Below are 18,365 nucleotides of genomic sequence, written 5' to 3' on the forward strand. Positions count from 1 at the left end.
TTTCTTGCCCCAGATGTCAGGTGCCCCCAAATAGGAAGGCAATACATAATCCTAAGTAAAATACATAAGTAGAAAACAATAGCTACAGCTGTAAGCAAATACACCATATAGAAATACATCACATAGACTGTATGAAAAGGGAGGTATAGATAAAACTCAGTTAAGAAGAGGGGATGGTGGGAGGGTAACCTGGACTGCAGCAGTGTGAACACTCGAACATCTACATTTATGGTAGGTACAAAACTGTACTATGTTCATAGTGTTACACTGCTGCAGTCATCACACTTGGGTTGAATCCCAAAGCTAAGGCTGGGCAGTTGGTACTAAACAGGGTTTGGAGAAGCTAGTAGGCCCTGCAGAACTGCAGTGGCAAAGCCAGCTCTGGTTTTTGAGTATAGAGGCAAGTGGTAGTGCTTGGTGAAGGTGTGCACTGAACTCCAAGTTGCAGCCTCCAAAATATCCTTGGTTGGTACCCCTCTGAGGAAGGCTGCTGATGTTGCTGTAGCCCTGGTGGAATGGGGCCTAATGTTACCAGGTACAGGTTTCCCATGGTGTGTGTAGCAGAAACGGATACAATGTCCTATCCATTTTGAAATGATCTGTTTTGAGATAGCCTTTCCTTGTGATCCTGCAGCATAGGATACAAAGAGTTGGTCAGATTTTCTGAAAGCCATAGCTTTATCCAAGTAGAAACGTAATTGCCTGTGAATGTTCAAGAAGTGTAGGAGCCTTTCCCCTTTATTCTGGGGGTTTGGATAAAAGCTGGGTAAATGAATGGTTTGGTTTAGAGCCACACTGGATACCACCTTTGGCATAAAGAAAGGATTAGTTCATAAGGAGACTCTGTCTTGATGAAAAATGATGAAAGGCTCCACTGCCATTAGGGCCTGTAGCTCTGAGACTCTTTGTGCTGAAGTTATTGCTAGGAGCAGGGCAGTTTTCCATGCTAAAATTGTAAAAGGCCTTTGTGCAACATCTCAGTTAAATATAGCAGAGTCTGAGGAATATTTGGGACAAGAGGATTTTGGCCTTTAGCCTGGTTCCAGGTGCAGAATCTTTTCCATTTGTCTGAGTAGGTTTTCCTGGTGCTGGGTCTCCTGGCCTCCAGAATGACATCCATAACAGCTTTAGAGAGAAGTGTTGACTGGTTGTTTAGGTAATCTGCCATGCAGCCAGATTTAAAGTCTTGAGCTGGCTGTGTAGAATCTGATTGTTTTGCTGAGTCAGCAGGTGAGGAATTTGAGGTAAAATCCATGGTGGTCCTTGAGCCATGTTCCTTAATATTGGATACCAGTGTTGGCATGGCCAGTATGGAGCAATAAGTATCATTTGTGGCCTCTCTAATCTGGCTTTCAGGAGCACCTTTGCCAGAAGAGGCAGTGGAGGAAAGGCATACACTGTTAATGTTTTCCAGCTGAATGAGAGGGCGTCCACTTTCCAAGCTAGTGTGTGGTATGTCCTTGTGCAAAATTTCCATAGTTGGTAGTTTTGGGGGGGAGGCATACAGACCTATGTCTGGGCTCCCCCATTTTTGAGTTATCATTGTGAATACTTGTGGATCTAGTTTCCACTCGTGAGGATCCATGATATTTCTGCTTAGTTCATGTATTTTTCTTTCCTGGCAGGAATTGTGCTTGTAGTTGGACTTGGTAGGTCAGAGCTGTGTTCCACAAGGTCATTGCTTGCCTGCATAGGGGGTAGGAATGTGTTCCCCCTTGTTAGTTCATGTACCACATCACTGTTGTGTTGTCCGTCTTTATTAGAAGTTGTCCTGGATGTAGGAGGTCCTTGAAAGCTGTTAGAGCATTTTGTACAGCTAGCATCTCTTTTTGATTGATGAGGAGATGCATTTGATCTGCAGCCCATTTGCCCTGAATACACTGTCCTGCCATGTGTGCTCCCCAGGCGTAATCTGATGCATCTGTTGTTATTGTTTGCCTGGCTGTGGGTAAGGTGAAAGGCTGACACTTGTTGAGGTGACATGCCTAAGCCCACCATAGAAACTCCTGTTGAAGGCAGGGAATGAGTGGTATTATTGTTTCCAAGCTGTGGCTGTGTTGAGTCCATACGCTTTTCAGGTACCATTGTAATTTCCTGATATGCAGTTTGGCATATGGAATTAGTAGTATGCAAGATGCCATGAATCCCAAGGCCTGCAGAATTTTTCTTGCAGGGAGTTGGGTCTTTGTTGCCATCATTTTGAAGTATTGAGTCAGTTGTCCTTGCTTGTCTGGCGTGAGATAAGCCATCTGGGCAGTTGTATTTAAGCAGGCACCCAGGAATATTATGTCTTGTGAGGGCACTAGTTTTGACTTCTTTTCGTTTACTGTATACCCTAGGCAACTTAGTAGGTGTTTTACAAATGCCAGATGTTTTAAAAGAATGTCCTTGCTTTCTGCTTGAATAAGGCAGTCGTCCAGGTATGGATATATTTGAATTCCTCTGTCTGCAGTATGCAATTACTGGTGCCAGGCATTTTGTGAAGACCCTGGGCACAGTAGATAATCCAAAAGGCAGTGCAGAGAATTGGTAATGAGTTGAACCTGCTATAAATCGGAGGTATCTTCTGCAATTTTGTTTGATAGGGACATGCAGGTATGCCTCCTTAAGGTCCAACATTACTAGCCAAGCCTTTTTGCCCAGCATGGGAAGAAGTTGCTGTAGTGTGAGCATCTTGAATTTGGGTTCTTCCAGGTATGTGTTTAGAATTGAAAGATCCAGAATAAGTCTCCAGGCTTTGTCCTTTCGGGGAACCAGAGTCTTGAGTAAAATCCTTGTCCTTGCTCCTGTGCAGGAACCTGCTGAATGGCTCTCATGTCCATGAGTGCTGTAATTTGTCTTTGAGCCTCTGCCCATTGATTTGGTGGCAGGTTTAGCATTCCTTTTATCCTTGGCAAAGTGTGAAAATGGAACCTGTATCATTGAGATATAATATTTAGGACCCATTTGTCTTTTGTGATGATGTGCCAATTGCCTGCAAAAAGTGCAAGTTTTCCTCCCAAGGGAGCTGCCAAGAGGGATTTGCTTGGCAGTCTGAGGGGCAAGTCATTGTGATTGTATTCTGAAAGTTTGAGACCTGTCTTCTCCCCCTTTCGGGTTCTGGCACCCCATTGTTGAGGCTTGTAAGAGCCTTGTGGCTGACCTCTGCCCCTTGGGCGTCTGTATTTGCCCCTCTGTGGTCTGTCAGAAGTTGGAAAGGACCAGTTTTTGGTTGGCCAATTTCTGCTGAAATGAGGGGGGTTGATCCTGCAAAAATCCTTGACCGTCTGCATAGATTTTGCCTTATCCTCCATTTTCTTTAAACCTCTTCTGCTTTCACACCAAATAAAACATCGTGCTGTAAAGGTGCATCCAATAACTTTGCTTTAACATGATCAGGTAAAGTTTATTCTTTTAACCAAGCATGCCTACGAATGACAGACCCTGTTACTGCTGCTCTACAAGAAGCTTCCAATGAGTCAAATCCACATTGCAAAGTATGTTTTCCCACTGCTTTAACATGATCAGGTAAAGTTTATTCTTTTAACCAAGCATGCCTACGAATGACAGACCCTGTTACTGCTGCTCTACAAGAAGCTTCCAATGAGTCAAATCCACATTGCAAAGTATGTTTTCCCACTTGTTCTGCTGCATGCAACACATCTTGCATTTCCTTGTAATCAGGCTGCTCTGTATGTGTGAGCATTTTTTGTTTTAATTGAGACATCAAATATTGTTGATATTTCAGCATGTGAAACTGGCAATTTAAGGCCCTCATAGCTAGAGTAGCTGAGGTATATACTTTCTTTCCCCATCTGTCTAGTGCTCTAGAATCCCTTTCAGAGGGTACAGGATTTTTAGCAATAGAGGCCTTAACCCCTTTGGGACCCTGGGAAATGGTTTCTGGGTCAGCAACAGGGCTTTTATATAGGAATTTGTGTGAATCAGAGACTCTGTAGTATCTGTCAGGTTTGGCTGGTGCAGGAGGTAATGAATCTGGGTTAAGGCTAGATTCTGAATAAACATCATCCACAATGTCTAACACAGGTGGAATAGCAAGGGGTCTGTGCTGGGGTAGTAAAAGGAACTCTCAGAGCCTTTTCTTAGAATCAGTGTAATCCTGGCCTTCCCAGTGGAAATGTTCCCTCATGGTATGTAAAGTTTCCCCAAAAGAGTAGTCTTCTGGGGGAGATGCTGAAGGAATAGACTCTTCCGCATCAGAGTCTTCATAAGGGGGAAAGGAGTATTCCTGTTCCTCAGAAGAATCTGAGGAAATGGAAACCTGGTCAGACAAAGCGTAGTCCTCCTCCTGTCTAGGCCTTTTGTAAGGAGGGGGATGGGAACCCCTGATTAGGGTAATTAAGTCTTCAGCCATCTTAAGCATCTGTTTCTTAGGCATGGGGCCTTGTACTGGAGACTGCTGTACAGGCTTCCTTACTTTTAAAGGAGCTTTCAGCTTTGCATAGGATTTTATAGTAAGTGTAGTCGGTCTGAAGACACCTTCAGCAACTGAAGGCCTTTCAACTACACCGGAATCCCCTTCAGCAATGGAGTCGGAAGGGCCTAAAGATGAAGGCTGTAGAGGCCCAGCAATCTCCGCTTGGGAGTCGGATACAGCCTGGGGTTCTAAATCAGCGGTCATCAGGGGCTGCGTAGGCACCTCACTGAAAACCAGAGAACCGGCGACTGGCCTAGCAGAGGCCTCGGTGTCTGGTTAGGGTCTTGGCTGCCTGACTTATCTTTGCGCTTTTTATGCATCCCGGTCGTCGGTTGCTCCGACGGCATGGTGTAATTAAATTTTTTACCAAAATAATGTCGGGCAAAATCAAACCGACGTTTAATAGTTCGTTTGTTAAACCTAGCACAAAACCGACAACCTGTGACGTAGTGGTCTGGGCCTAGGCAAGGAATACAATAAGAATGAAAATCCTTACGAGGTATTTGCTTCCCACAAGACATGCAATTATTAACTTTTTCTGACATCGGTCTGAGGCAAGAAAAGATTCCCCAATGGGGTACTTAGCTTTATTGAAGACTTAGGTCTGAAATTTGATTTGAAAATCTCAGGAGTTGGCCGACCGGCACTTGCGAACTGCTTCTGCTTCGGGCACCGCGTGGCAAGAAAGACTGGAGAAAATGGTGTTGGCTGCCTCTTTTATACCCCTGCCACACTGACGTCAGGGAAGATGTGACCGCAACCGACGCCAGACCAAGACTTTGGAACTCAGGCCGACTGCGGGACCGCCTGATGGCAGATAACCCAAGTGTGATGACTGCAGCAGTGTAACACGATGAACATCCTGTCTTTGTGGAAAATGATGCGAGGAGGTTTGGCTGAGAAAGCCTGAAGTTCAAGCATTCTCTTAGCTGAAGTAATGGCTACCAGAAAGATCGTTTTCCAAGAAAGATATTTCATATGTCACAATTGTCAGCTGGTTCAAAGGATTTTTGAGTAAGGCCCTGAAGAACAATAATAAGATCCCAAGGGGGAGCGGGATCTTTTATGGGGAGGTGTAAGAAGAAACATCCTTCTTATAAATGCTTTATATAACCTAGAACCTGAAAGTAAGGAAGATCCCCTTCCAGTATGAAAATTAGATATGGCAGCCAGTTGAAGTTTTATGGTAGAAAAACTGGTTTCTGCTTTAAAAAGAGTACTAAGAAAGAGAAAGATGGCAGAGGTAGGAGATAAAAAAGGGTCAATGTTCTCCTTTGAGGCCCAAATGGAAAACCTCTTCCAGTTGCTGTTGTAGACCTTTTTGGCAGAGGCCTTTTGGGAAGTCAAAATTATGTCATGGACTGCAAAGGCAAGCCTGGACCTTTTTACTTTCATTGGAAGAGGAGAAACCATGCGGTCAGTTTGACAGTGTGTTGCTGTTCTGATAGATGAGATGGGAGGTCCTGATTGGGTTCCAGTATCTATGGAGGATATCTGAGGTGAGACCATAGAATGGGGAACCATACTTGATGAGGCCAGAAGGGGGCAATGAGGATTACTGAGCTCTTCAACCTGCTGGCTTTCTGTAGGAACTTCGGGATCAATGGGAGAGGCTGATAAGCATAAATGAGACATGGGGGTCAATCTTGGACCAAAGCATCCCTCGGTGACTCCCCCTGAGGGCAGATAAGAGTGAAGTACTTGATGCACTTGTTGCTGAGGGGAGAGACAAATAGGTTGGAGCAAGGCTGGACTCAACATCTGAAAATCCTGTTTACTACTGATTGATTGAGGAAATACTCATGAGGAATCAGAATGGGCCTGCTGAGTCTGTCTACCAGCTCACTGGTTTCCCCCAGTATGTGCACTACAATTAGAAAGCAACTTGATGAGATCACCCATTCCCAGACTCTCATGGCCTCTCTGCATAATGGACAGGATCAGGTTCCTCCCCAGGAGGAGAATGTCTTGAAAGACTTTCAACCTTAGGAGGACTGCTCTCATCTCGAGGACATTGATATGCAGCTTGGTCATGGAGGGAAACCACATGCTGCCTTGGACCATTTTTCCCTTGTAATGCCCCACCTCAACTGAGAGGCGTCCATGGTCACTGTGGCTATGGAGGGGGGGGGCAATTAACTGCCTGCCCAGACACAGGCCATTTGACTGCATCCACCAGTGTAGATGACTTCTGCAAACTGAAGTCAGCTTGATGGGAACAGACTGAGGTTAGCAGAGAATGGAACACTGAACCGTCAGAGTACATTGTAGGGAACATTGTAGGACTCGCATGAAAATTATCGCTAAGGGAACTAGAATGATAGCAGGTGACACAGATCCCAGCACTCACAGCACTAGCCTTGCTAAGGGAGCAGAGAGATCCAGTAAATCCTGAACTTGTTGTATCAGAGAATTTATGCAATGTAGTGGTAGTGAAGCTACTTCAGTTGCAGTGTTTAGCTGAATTCCTATAAATTCTAGATCCTGCACAGAAGTCAGGTTTGATTTTGCAAGATTTACTGTGATACCAAGAGACTCAGAGATCCAAACTTAGTAATCCCTGACCTGGATTAGTTGATGACTTGTTGGGGCAGTAAGGAGACAATCATGCAGACAGGCAAATGCCTGGAATCCTTTTAGCCTCAGGTGAGTTACTACAACTGCCACACATCTGGTAAACACCCGGGTGGCTGTGTTGTGTCCAAAAGGCAGTACTCTGAATTGGAAGTGACTGGCTCCCAGCCAAAAGCTCAAATGTTTCCTGGAGCATGCATCCATTTTGAAATGATAGTACCTGTCCTGGATATCTATACAGCACATCCAATAGTACTTGCGTAGAAGTGGCAGAATGGATTGGAACGTTACCATCCAGAACTTTGACTTCTTGACATAGTGATTTAAGTTGCTGAGATCCAGAATTGATCTTATGTTACCTGTTTTCTTTGGCACCAAAAAGAAGTGAGAATAAGTTCCAAATCCCATTTGTTCAGTCAAAACCCTTTGGATGACTCCTTTTTGCAGGTTTTTGAACTTCTTGACTTGCATACTCCCTCTGACTGGTTAGTACACTGGGGAGTTTCCTCCTGGGACTTGGAGGCAAAGGGGAAAAGGAAATGTAGTAACCTCTGGGTATTATTTTTAGCACCCAAACGTTGTTTGTTATATTTGTCCAGGCATCTAAGTGCAGGGATAGACAACCTCCGACTGCCTCCAGATGGGTCTATATTGGATAATCAAAGTTTCAAAAGTTTGAATGTCATATGGACAGCACCATATGATCGAATTTTTAAGTTTGAATGTTTTAACAGAGATCTCCATACAGCACAGAATGGGAAGATTTCCCTTTTCTGCACTGTTGTGTGATCTCGGATTTGGTATATTTAAAGAGCGGGGGATGTGGGGGGTGCAGGGGGGCTTGCCCCTGCTTAAAACGTTCAGGTAGGTTATTTGTGTAGTTTATTTTTTTTATTAGATATTCAAACTTTTAAAAGTTCGATCATATGGTGTCGACCATATGACAGTCGAACTTTTGAAAGTTTGATTATCTAATATAGACCCCCCTCCAGACATGGACAGTCAGGCAGCACTTCAGGAGTGCTGACAGAACTCATCAGGAAAAAACTCCCTGATGGTCTGAGCAAGAGAGTTTGTTAGGTCTTTTACAAGGTCTCTGTGTAAGCAGGTGAAATGTGCCAAATAGTTTAATGACCTCTGTGTGAAGGTAGCTGAGGTTTAAACGTGCTTTTCATGCCTATCCAGTGCTCTTGACTCCTTATTTGGCAGATGGGCAGTGGAGCTTTGCTCAGCTAGCTCCGTTTTTATGGCTGCTTACACAACAATGGCATTTACCTGAATGCCCTTACTCCAGTGTAAATGGTCAGAGGGTGGACTAAGGAACCTATCAGGATGCTTAGGTATAGGGTCAACTTTGTCTGATTCCTTCCAAGCCTGGCGGGAAACCAAATCAATAAGTTCATCCGCTTGAGAGGGTAACCTAAGATGTAGACAGGGCCCACCCTGAAAAACTCCAGGGACACCAATTCTTCAGAAAAAGAGGATTGGGAGGACCAGCCACCTTTCTGTTTAAGGACTTCTAGGATGTCTGAAGGAGACACTGTCAGGTGGTGATTGGGGTGACCTTTCTCCCTCATCAAAATCAGTGTCCTTAGTGAGGGACTCCATGAGGAATCCATGTGCCTCCTCTTCCACTTTTTCTTTCGAGGGACTTCCTCCGTGGAATGTTAGGGGGAGGTATCGAAAGAATGGGGGATTTCCTCAGGGGAAACAGTCTGGAGGCTCCTTGGAGTAGGCTGACCTATGGCAGGAGTGATGGGCTCAGTGCTTGGACTAGATATAGGACAGGAAGGATCCAAGATATGAGGAAATGGTTCTCTGATCCTAGAGAAGGCCCACTCTGCAATCTAGAAGGTTGATGGGCCTGGGGAGACTCCCACATTCCCCCTCAGAGCTGAAACAACAGAGGAAGATCTGGATCAGCGGCCTCAAGGCAGAGTTGGACCTGACCTGTCAAGCCACGAGGCACCAAAAGGAAGGCATGGATCTGACAGAGTCAGAGTCGAAGCCAACCTCCCGGACACGGTGACAATGTCTAAGATCCAAGACCCGCTCTGATCCGACAAAAACAGAGCAGAGCTGGTCAGGGACATACTCAGACTCGAGGAAGAGAAAGCAGGTATGTATTTAGTTGGAGTCTTCAGAATTCTGGAAGGGGAAGCTGGAGACCCTGGTTTTAGAAGACCCACTGGTATATGGCTCCTAACAGACAGATCCGATGTCTTAGGATACGAAGTAGAGGTACTTGTGGGACAGACTGAAATGACAATGGTATCTATTGGATTCAAAGTGGTCGTAGGATCAGAGGAGGACTTATTTTTGCTCAAAACTAAAGAAGCTGGAGAAAATATTTTTGGTCTTTTCTCACATGGCTCCAATGAAGCCCTCCGGGAAGCAGAGAGAGCTCGTCTTTTTAAATCCTTGGAACTGACATGCTTAGAGGGGGGGTTTGAGCCCCAGATGAAGTAAGACAATGTAGGTAAGAAGGCCTTTCAATATGAGTTTGTTGCGTCTGTCTAACAAGGCCCTTGAATTAAAAGATGCACACACCTCGTACGCAACTGTGAAGATTGGGTGAAGATAGCTGAAGGCTGCCAGCCTAGCCAGATAGAATTTTGGAGATAATTCTGTCATTTGTAAATATTAATGTAAACTACAGGCTTGTTGTCTTAAATGGAAAAATATTGTTACATGTGGAACTGGAAAAAAATGTAACAACAGTGTACTCTACTGACTAAGTAAAGCATGTTGTGACCCTTGGATGTAAACATGGTTCTGGCCGGTCTAGATGAAAGAATTCTTGGTATTGTTTTAAGGCTAGAGTTAATGGCCAGAATTTGCATGCATAAATGCCCTATATTGCTCTGGTTTCTGCCCAGAGGTGAAGAATGTAAATGTAGTTTCTGTAGCTTGAGAACCCAGGGAAGTGTGAAGAATGATGTAATGTAACCCAGGGAAGTGTGAAGAATGATGTAATGTGAACCAGGAATGTGATTTTAAAAATAGAGAGAATCAGAGAGCATTAAGCATTTTTGTCTTCACCATCCAACTCATTGGCACTGTCTTGCTCTATATGTAAGTTTATCTTAGACTTGTGTTTTATAGGTTCATAGGTAGGTACTAGGCTATTGGCACTAGGGCCTATATAAACCTAGCCAAAAATGTACCCTGGCTTTTGCCACCCAAGAAAATTATTTTCCTGTGCCCCTGTCGAGCAGAGCCACAGAAGTGATACCCGGGGTGAATTTCCTATCTCCCATCCAATCATCAAGACTTTTCTTGAAGAGTGCTAATGAGGAGCTCTGTTTGACATAGATAGGTAGTCTGTTCTAGAGTATGGGAAGTCTCTGGGACAGGAATCTATCCCTCCAGCATGTTCTGTTTATTGTGGTGACAAGGTTTAGATCCCTAGAGCATGTAGCTTGGAGGGATTGAGATTTCTTTAAGTGGAGCATGTCCAACAGCTCTGGGTTTGACATAGGTTTGTATGTTAGGCAGAGACCGCCTCTGAGTAGGCGATATGTGACAGAGTAAAGCTGGAGTTTTTTGAGACAGTCTGCATAGGGCATCTGTTTGAGGCCAGTAATCCTCTTTGTGAGGTATTTCTGTGGCCTTTCCAGTTGTTGTAGATGTCTTGTGAGGTACATACCAAAAGGGGCGTTGTACTCTATAATGGGTCTAATGAGTGATGAGTAGAGGGGAACAATGTTCTCTTTTTTTCTGGATGAGAAACCTTTTGTGATGAGGTGAGCCACATAGAAGGATTTCCTGACCACTGTGGCGATGTGATTATCAAAGGAGAGACTACTGTCCACCTGTGTCCCAAGGTCTCATCATATTTTCGGCATTAAGTAGACTACCAGCTGTATGGTAGTTCATGGCTACATAGTTTTTACCAAAGGGGATGACGATACACTTTTTGGCATTGAGCTTCAGGCCATGGCTTTGACACCAGGCATCTGTCTCCGTGAGGCCCTTTTATAGTATTGTCCACATCATTAGGAATTTCGATTATGGCTCCTAGTTTGCAGTCATCTGCAAACTTTGTTAGCCAAAGACCTTCTGTGTTACCTGTACTTCAGAGAAGTAGATACCAAACAGGAGAGGACCCAGGACTGAACCCTGTGGTACTCCACTTGTCACTGGTCTGAAGTCGGATTTGGAGTCTGCTACTTTCACAGTGTGGGTTCTGTCCGTGAGCTAGTTGGCAACCCATCTTGTGACATAGGGATTTAAACCTAGTTTAGTGAGCTTATCTATAAGTCCAGAGTGGGGGATGGTGTTGAAAGCCTTGGCAAGATCTAGTAAGCTGTGTGAACCACCTTACCCTCATCTATGGCTTTGGTGACTGCTTCAAATAAGTCAATCAGGTTTAGGAGACATGATCTGCCTTTTATAAATCCGAACTGGGTAGGGTCTAGAGTTTGGAGATTACCAATGTCTTTGTTTATGAATTCCATGATGATACGTTCCATGGCCTTGCAGACCAGGCTCATCAGGCTAATGGGGCGGTAGTTCCCAGGGTCTGTCGTGGCTCCCCCTTTGTGGAGTGGGATAACCGTCGCTGTGCGCCATTCACTGGGCACAAAGCCTGAGGTGAGGCTATGACTAAACACGGTACTCAGGTAGGGTGCCAGTTCATTATGTAGTTCGTGTAGAATGCACGCAGCCTAGGATATTGTCAGGTCCCATGGATGCTGTGTTCTTGGCTTTGGGGAGTGTATTTTTTACCTGTGCAGCTGTTATTACAGGAACTTTGCATTCTTCCGGTATAGAGATGGGCCCTCTAGGGGGTGAGAGGGGGTAAAGTTAGCACTGATGTTGGCAATATCAGTTGGTTCTGTATATTTAGTGCCATTGTGCTGTAACTCAGAACAGATCTGAGTGTTGCCAATGAGATTCTTAACATAGCTATAGAATGCTTTGTGGTTGTCCAGTGACAATTTTGTTTTCGTAACTAGCTTTGGAGGATTTTATGAGGGATCTCAGCTTCTTACTGAGGTTGACCAGGGAGTTCCTCCAGTTATGGAATTTTACTCTTTTTTGCAACAGTTTCTTTATTCTGTTGTAGAGTTTGTTTATGGCAGAGGACCACCAGATTGGCTTCCTTTTTTTAGGAGGATAGCATCTTGGTTCTATTAGGGATGGCATGATCCATGCACTCGTATAAGTGCTTATAAAGTGCATTTGTGTAGGATTCAGCAGTCGTACTTCTATTGTCCGTCTGCATGGGTGTCATGAAGTTTGCCACTTCAGTCTTAAGAAGTGTGAAGCTGGCTTTGGAGAAGTTTTTTTATGGTGGTTTCCCTAATTGGGGGTGGGGCAGGATGTGGATGTCTAGGGTGATTAGCTTGTGGTCGGATCTGACCAACGAGGAACTGACCTCTGGTGTGGAACAGCAGTTGCCCATGTTGGTAATGACCAGGTCTAGGGTATTACTGCCCCTGGTGGGGGTGTGAATAAGTTGATCCAAGGCATTGGAATTTATGAATTCCAGAAAACGTTGAGCAAAAGAGTTGGTACATGAGTAGTTTTCCCAGTTAATGGTGGGGTAGTTGAAATCGCCCATTATTAGGATGTTAGGTTGTACCCTAATACTTTCCAGTGTATCAAGAAATGAGGAGTGGGAATCCTGGGGCATGGTGGGGGGTCTGTAGCAAGCTACAATTTGGACTGTGGTCTTGCCCAGAGTTAGTTGCACTTGGATAATCTCGGATGCATTATGCTGTGCAACTAGCCAGGAGGTGTGGATATCCTTAATGAATATGGACAAGCCACCACCTTTAGTGCTTTGTTCCGGGTTAGGTGGCCGAAAGGTGTGGTATGAATTATAGCCTGGTAATGCAGAGGTGCATTCTGGAGCTTTGAACCAGGTCTCTGTCACTGCATAGATGTCGATGTTCTCCATTTTAAGGAGTGCCTCGAGTGAGTGCATTTTGAGGTTTAGACTTCTAGCATTGAGTGGCATTACCCTCAGATTTTGCTTGCTTGTACCGGTTACGGTGGTGAAGTTGTCATTTAAACCTTGCCTAAAAAAGGCACTATAGGGGTGGCAAGAGCCTTAACCAGTATCCAGAATCCCAAGGGCGACAGGTGCAAGCCATCTCTGGCAAAGCATCGTGGTCTGTCGATCATGTTGCCTCAGGCAGACAAATACTGGATCCCATTAGAATGACACCAGATGCTTAGCCAATTGTTGAAGTCAATCATTTTGTCCTTGTACTGTGGCATCATTCTGGGTGATGGCAGGATGCTACTCACGGCCATGGACATACCTGCCTGGGCTACAAGATCAGAGAGCTCCTCCATGTCTCTTTTCATGTAATTCAGGGAGGTACGTCTCAGATCATTCACACCAACATGGACAATGACAGTGTCATATTTGTACTTCTTGTGGAGTGACCTGAGTGCGTGCGTTATGTGGCAGATCCTGGCACCCGACAGGCAGTTAACAGTAACTTTCTCCTTGTTTTCTCTTAGAAATAGCTAAAAAACAGAAAGATTAGACTAAGTGTTTTTCTGTGATGTCAGAACTGTACTACTGAATTATTTTAAATATTTCTCTGTGATCTCTGAAGTCTTGACTAGCACTGTGTAGTAAAAAGTACTGTCTTATGTTTTGACTATTTGTTATTAAATATTTTTAAACCCATCCAACTGTGGCTGTTTTTGTAGAGATAATTTAAGCTCTTTAGAGTACTTGCATGCCTTTGGTAAAATTGTACAAAGCTACTCCAATACCTTTAGCCTTGGGCTATACTACCAATTGGATAATAATATTGCACAGTAATAAACTGGACACTCTTTTAAGAGCCTTTGAGTAGCTGATAAATATTAGTGGGTGGTGGCAGCTGGTACTACCGTATAGTCTGGGAAAAAGGGGCTCACAGCTGGAGAACCTGTGCCAGCCATCCCCAGGAGTGTGTGTGTGGTCATATAAACTCTTCTTAAAGTGTGTGTGTGTGTCAGCTACTTGGGCAGGGACACAAAGCACTGGTTGGACAGAGAGTGTGCTGCAGGTTTCAGCTTGCCCACTAGGCTGAGATCTGGACCCTATAGCTGTGCCAGTGGGGAGTCTTATTGGGGACCTGGAGAGCAAGGGAGCGACCAGCCCCGGACCGACTGTGATCTCTGTGTGCCCTTAAGGGTAGTTGCACTTTACTGTATGTATTGGTTATCCTTTCCTCCTATATGAGATGCCCCTCACTGGTGTTAGTTGCGAGGATTGAGGCTCCTTGATCGCTGGGCCAGGGTATGGGCATAACAACAACATTCAAGTGCCCTGGTCCGAAACAATAGATGCACTTCTGGCATCTGAATTAGGGATTTTATGCCCACAAGAAGTGCATCTCTTGAAGCCTGTAAATTTACTGGACATTTAGTCCAACAAAAACACACTCACACAACCACCAAAAATCAGCAACTGCTGTATCTCTAAAAATGTTAAGCAAGATAACAACTAAACAAATATTATAAGAAAAGTTTTTTTTACAGATAAAGTTAGAAAGCAAATGCCAAAGGCACCAGCGAAAAGGCAGAAGGAGGGGAAAAAAGGGCAGCAGTCCCTAATGCCTGCAGAAAGCTACAGATGTAGGAAGGATGAGAGAAAAAAGGTGATGAACAAGATAATAATACATTTATAAAAGAGAAAAATGTAGCTGAACACAAGTCTTTGCGATTCCCACTCGACACTCAAGAATCCATGTCTGGACGCATTGGTGGCAAATATGATCTGAGGAGTTAAGGAAAGTATGTTGCATTATAGGAAAAGGGAGAAGTTCAAGACTTGGATCCATAAGTTTTGGAAATGTGGCCAAATCAGATCCGATGTTGGATTCAAAACCCATCAGTGAGGATGAATGAGAAGGACAACATCAGATCACATTTTAAAGTCTGCAGTCTGCTGACATCAACACTGGCGGCTAGGTGGTTTGACTCTGGCTTTCTCAGCACCAATGCAGGGATTCTGGTAGTCAAGCAAAATGAGATTTTGCTGAAACTGTATATACAAATAAAGTACCTCTATCTACTCCGGCAGCAAAAGGAGACGACAGAAATACACCTTCATCAACCTTTCAAAGTCAATCCCTGGTGAAGTAATACAATAACACTGAGGGAAGTCCAATTTTCTTTCATCCCATTTTTAAGGTTGAAAATGGAGAAGATTCCTTTATCTTTTAATTGTCCTGTATTTCTTTTCTGGGTTTTTTGTCCTTCTCCCAATCTTTATCTTTGACAGAATCATGACTACCAACAATGAGTCAGCCCCTGAGATCAAGGAAGTCAATCCTGAGGCAGAGCTCAAGGTCGAAGCACATTGAGGGTCGGCACAAAGCCTTGTCCCATTCCAAACAATTTTAACTTTATCTTTCTACCTCTATCAGTTGTGGGTGTAAATACTGTACAAATCACACAAGCACTGGGAAAATGCTCTTCACCTAAATGGTAAGCATACAGTGAGTGTTTAAGCTAGGGTGTAACTTTACGACTACACGTTATGTATTTTAAAATACCTTCACTCCATTTCAATTAAAACATTTCTAAACAGTACAAAACTTGCAAAAACCTACAAACAACATAGGAGAACAGTGATAAAAATAGTAGAATAGGAAGGACACGGTAAAGAAAACATCAACATTTTAGGGAGTGCAGTTCAAAGTAGAAAGATTCTTGAAAAAAAATAAGGAAAAAGTGGAATAGTCTGCCTTGAAATGTTACATGAAATCATGAGGGGATGATAATGTCTTAGAGTAAATTAATTACAGCAACAAATTTCTCCTAACATGCAAATTTTTGAAAAACTAACTTAAAACAGAAATGTCTGAGAAATGGTTAAACACGCAACAAGAAAGAAATGGAGAGGTTTTTTTTTTTTTTTTTTTTTTTTTTTTTTGAGAATTACAGGTAAAAGGTGAAGGGCAAGTATCCAGGAATCGTTTCACACAGTGGTGTCTAATGCATAGTGACATTACACAAAATGTTGACATTAACGATCCATCTCATACCTGATCTGCAGATTATCCTCCTTTTGTAAACCAGCAATATATTTTTGTGCCAACTGCAAAACATCTCAACAAGTAAAGCATTTACTTACACTTATTATAGGGCACTGCCCACTTCAACATGTCATGTCAAAAGTTAGACTAAAATAAATATGCAAATAAAATGAACAAATAAATAAGAATCTGTACTGCTTTTCTAATTGCATTAAATAAACACCATTCATTTTTATTTATCTGAAAAGAACAGCCTAGCTGTAAAATGGTTAAAACTACAAGCTTTACAACAATCTACAGAATACAACAAAGATGATTCTTACCTCCATTACAGCCTTTAGCTGATCTTTACAACTGCTTAAATCCTCCAACTGGCTGCTGTTTTTTACTTTAAGTTCATTTAATTCTTTCCTCAATGGCTGCACTACTTCATAAAATCGGATCTATAACAAGTATGAAGAGCTAAATTACTACAAAAATATGTTACTTTACACTGTTAAATAATTTCAGTGTATAACTTTTAATATCAAATTATTTGATTTTAAAACAAATGGCATTAAATGGTAATGTCTTTTTGGGCAAAATATTAATTATTGCTGCAATAATTTTCACTGCAAATACCACCTCAGTAAAATGTATAAAACATCTAGTAAAATTTATCACAAATCTAAGGAAACAATTACAGACAAAACTGAACAAGACTGTCTTTCATGCACAAAAGCATTTGCTGACGCACATAAAATCAAAACATCAGCAGCACAAAGTAAATCAACATTTTTGGCTGTTTACTCATACAATTACAAAGTGGCAAGTAACGGAAAGGCTGTCATAGCACTGTGGTTGCCACATTACTACATATGGTGAAGATGTTGTCTAGAAAAAGTTTATTCCAGGAAAATGTGAAAGATGCTGTGTATTAAAAGCTTTTGATCCAAGTACCAACTTCTGCAATGAAACAATTTAAAGTCAGACAGCCTCAACCTTAAATGATAGTCTATATGACATTGAATATCACAGTTATTTTCTTACTTGCACACAACTTATTTACATTTTTAGCTGGAGTAGAACACTGATATATAATGATATATATATATATATATATATATATATATATATATATATATATATATGGACCTTTTTCAGACTCATCTCAGGAGCACTGTCTGGTTACATGACTTGCTTATAAGTCACATAGTACACAGACAGAAGCGGAGGGAATTGAAACCTGAAATGAAAAATACAGCTTGTTAACAGCTCACTGCCTTATTTCTCTGTGCTAATTGTGAGAAAAAGAAATTATAGAACCATGTGACCTCTTCAAAGATTAAGAAATCTTTTAATTACATCCCCCAACCACTTCAACACAGTTACAATGTTGTTTGGATGGATAATAAACATATCACAGCTGAACAGTCAAAGAGATATTATTCCAAATTCTTTTTATATATTAAGGACTAACTGAACTCAGAGTTTATTGCATATGGAGGTTGCAAAGGGAAAGGATGCACTACACTCAAAAAGGAAGACTGCAGAATGCGCCTACCTATATGAAAAGTGCAGAGAAGACCACTTCAGAGGGAATTTTTTTTTTTTTTAATTTATCTACTTTTATTCAGGAAGGAAGATTGGTCCCAAGGGCCATTTTCAGCTATGACTTTACAAATTGTACAGTAAAATTAGCAAGCTGTAACAAGGAAAGTTCAGAGCAAAATGGTGTATAATTGTGCAGTTAATAAAACAACAAACTTTCTCTAGTTAGAGAGCTGCAGTTTAAGCACGAACTGGGCCGCAGCAAATACTTATTTATACTGGTCTTCATATAAATAATTCATGAAGGTAGTTATTAAGGTATGACATCAGCTGCTAAAGAGCAGAGAGAGATCAGATATTCAGTGAAACTAGACTATTATTGGGTCCCCACAATAAAGTTCTTTTGTGAAGCATTCCAACATACAGCTTGGGGAAACAGGAGTGAAGGGGTTGACATCTAATGACTGAAATGTATCAGACAATTTTTTTTTAATGTTTAAAAGAGGAAGTTAATGGCAAGAGCAGTGTTTAAGGCTAAGAATTGTGTACATTAGTAAGGATGAAGATACTCTAGCTCTTTTTTCAAAGAACTTTATTAAATTACTAATTAAGACATAAGAAAACATACATTAATAGGAAAGAAAACAAACCATATCAATATATATTACATATGTTTTATCTCCTATTAGCAATTATCATTCACTCCAACAGTGCATAAACTGCTCAACTCCTGCCTACCCTTAAGCCTCACTCATCATTTTGAACATTATTTGGAACGTATTGCTCCCAAAAACTCCATTTCTAAGTAATTTGCTCATTCCCTTTTCTAATGATCTCACCTCTGTTTT

The 18,365-nt window shown here is 42.4% G+C and overlaps 1 protein-coding gene across 1 annotated transcript in view; it reads right to left on the reverse strand.

The window, feature by feature from the left end:
* The window catches only part of PIBF1 (progesterone immunomodulatory binding factor 1), a 2,608,929-nt gene that overhangs the window by 1,942,991 nt on the left and 647,573 nt on the right, over positions 1–18,365 (reverse strand). The window contains 1 exon segment of the mRNA XM_044071741.1: positions 16,311–16,430. Coding sequence (XP_043927676.1) covers positions 16,311–16,430 — 120 coding nt within the window.

Source organism: Protopterus annectens, chromosome 5.part0 (genome assembly GCF_019279795.1).
Source record: "Protopterus annectens isolate FY-2018-M chromosome 5.part0, PAN1.0, whole genome shotgun sequence".
NCBI lineage: Eukaryota > Metazoa > Chordata > Ceratodontiformes > Protopteridae > Protopterus > Protopterus annectens.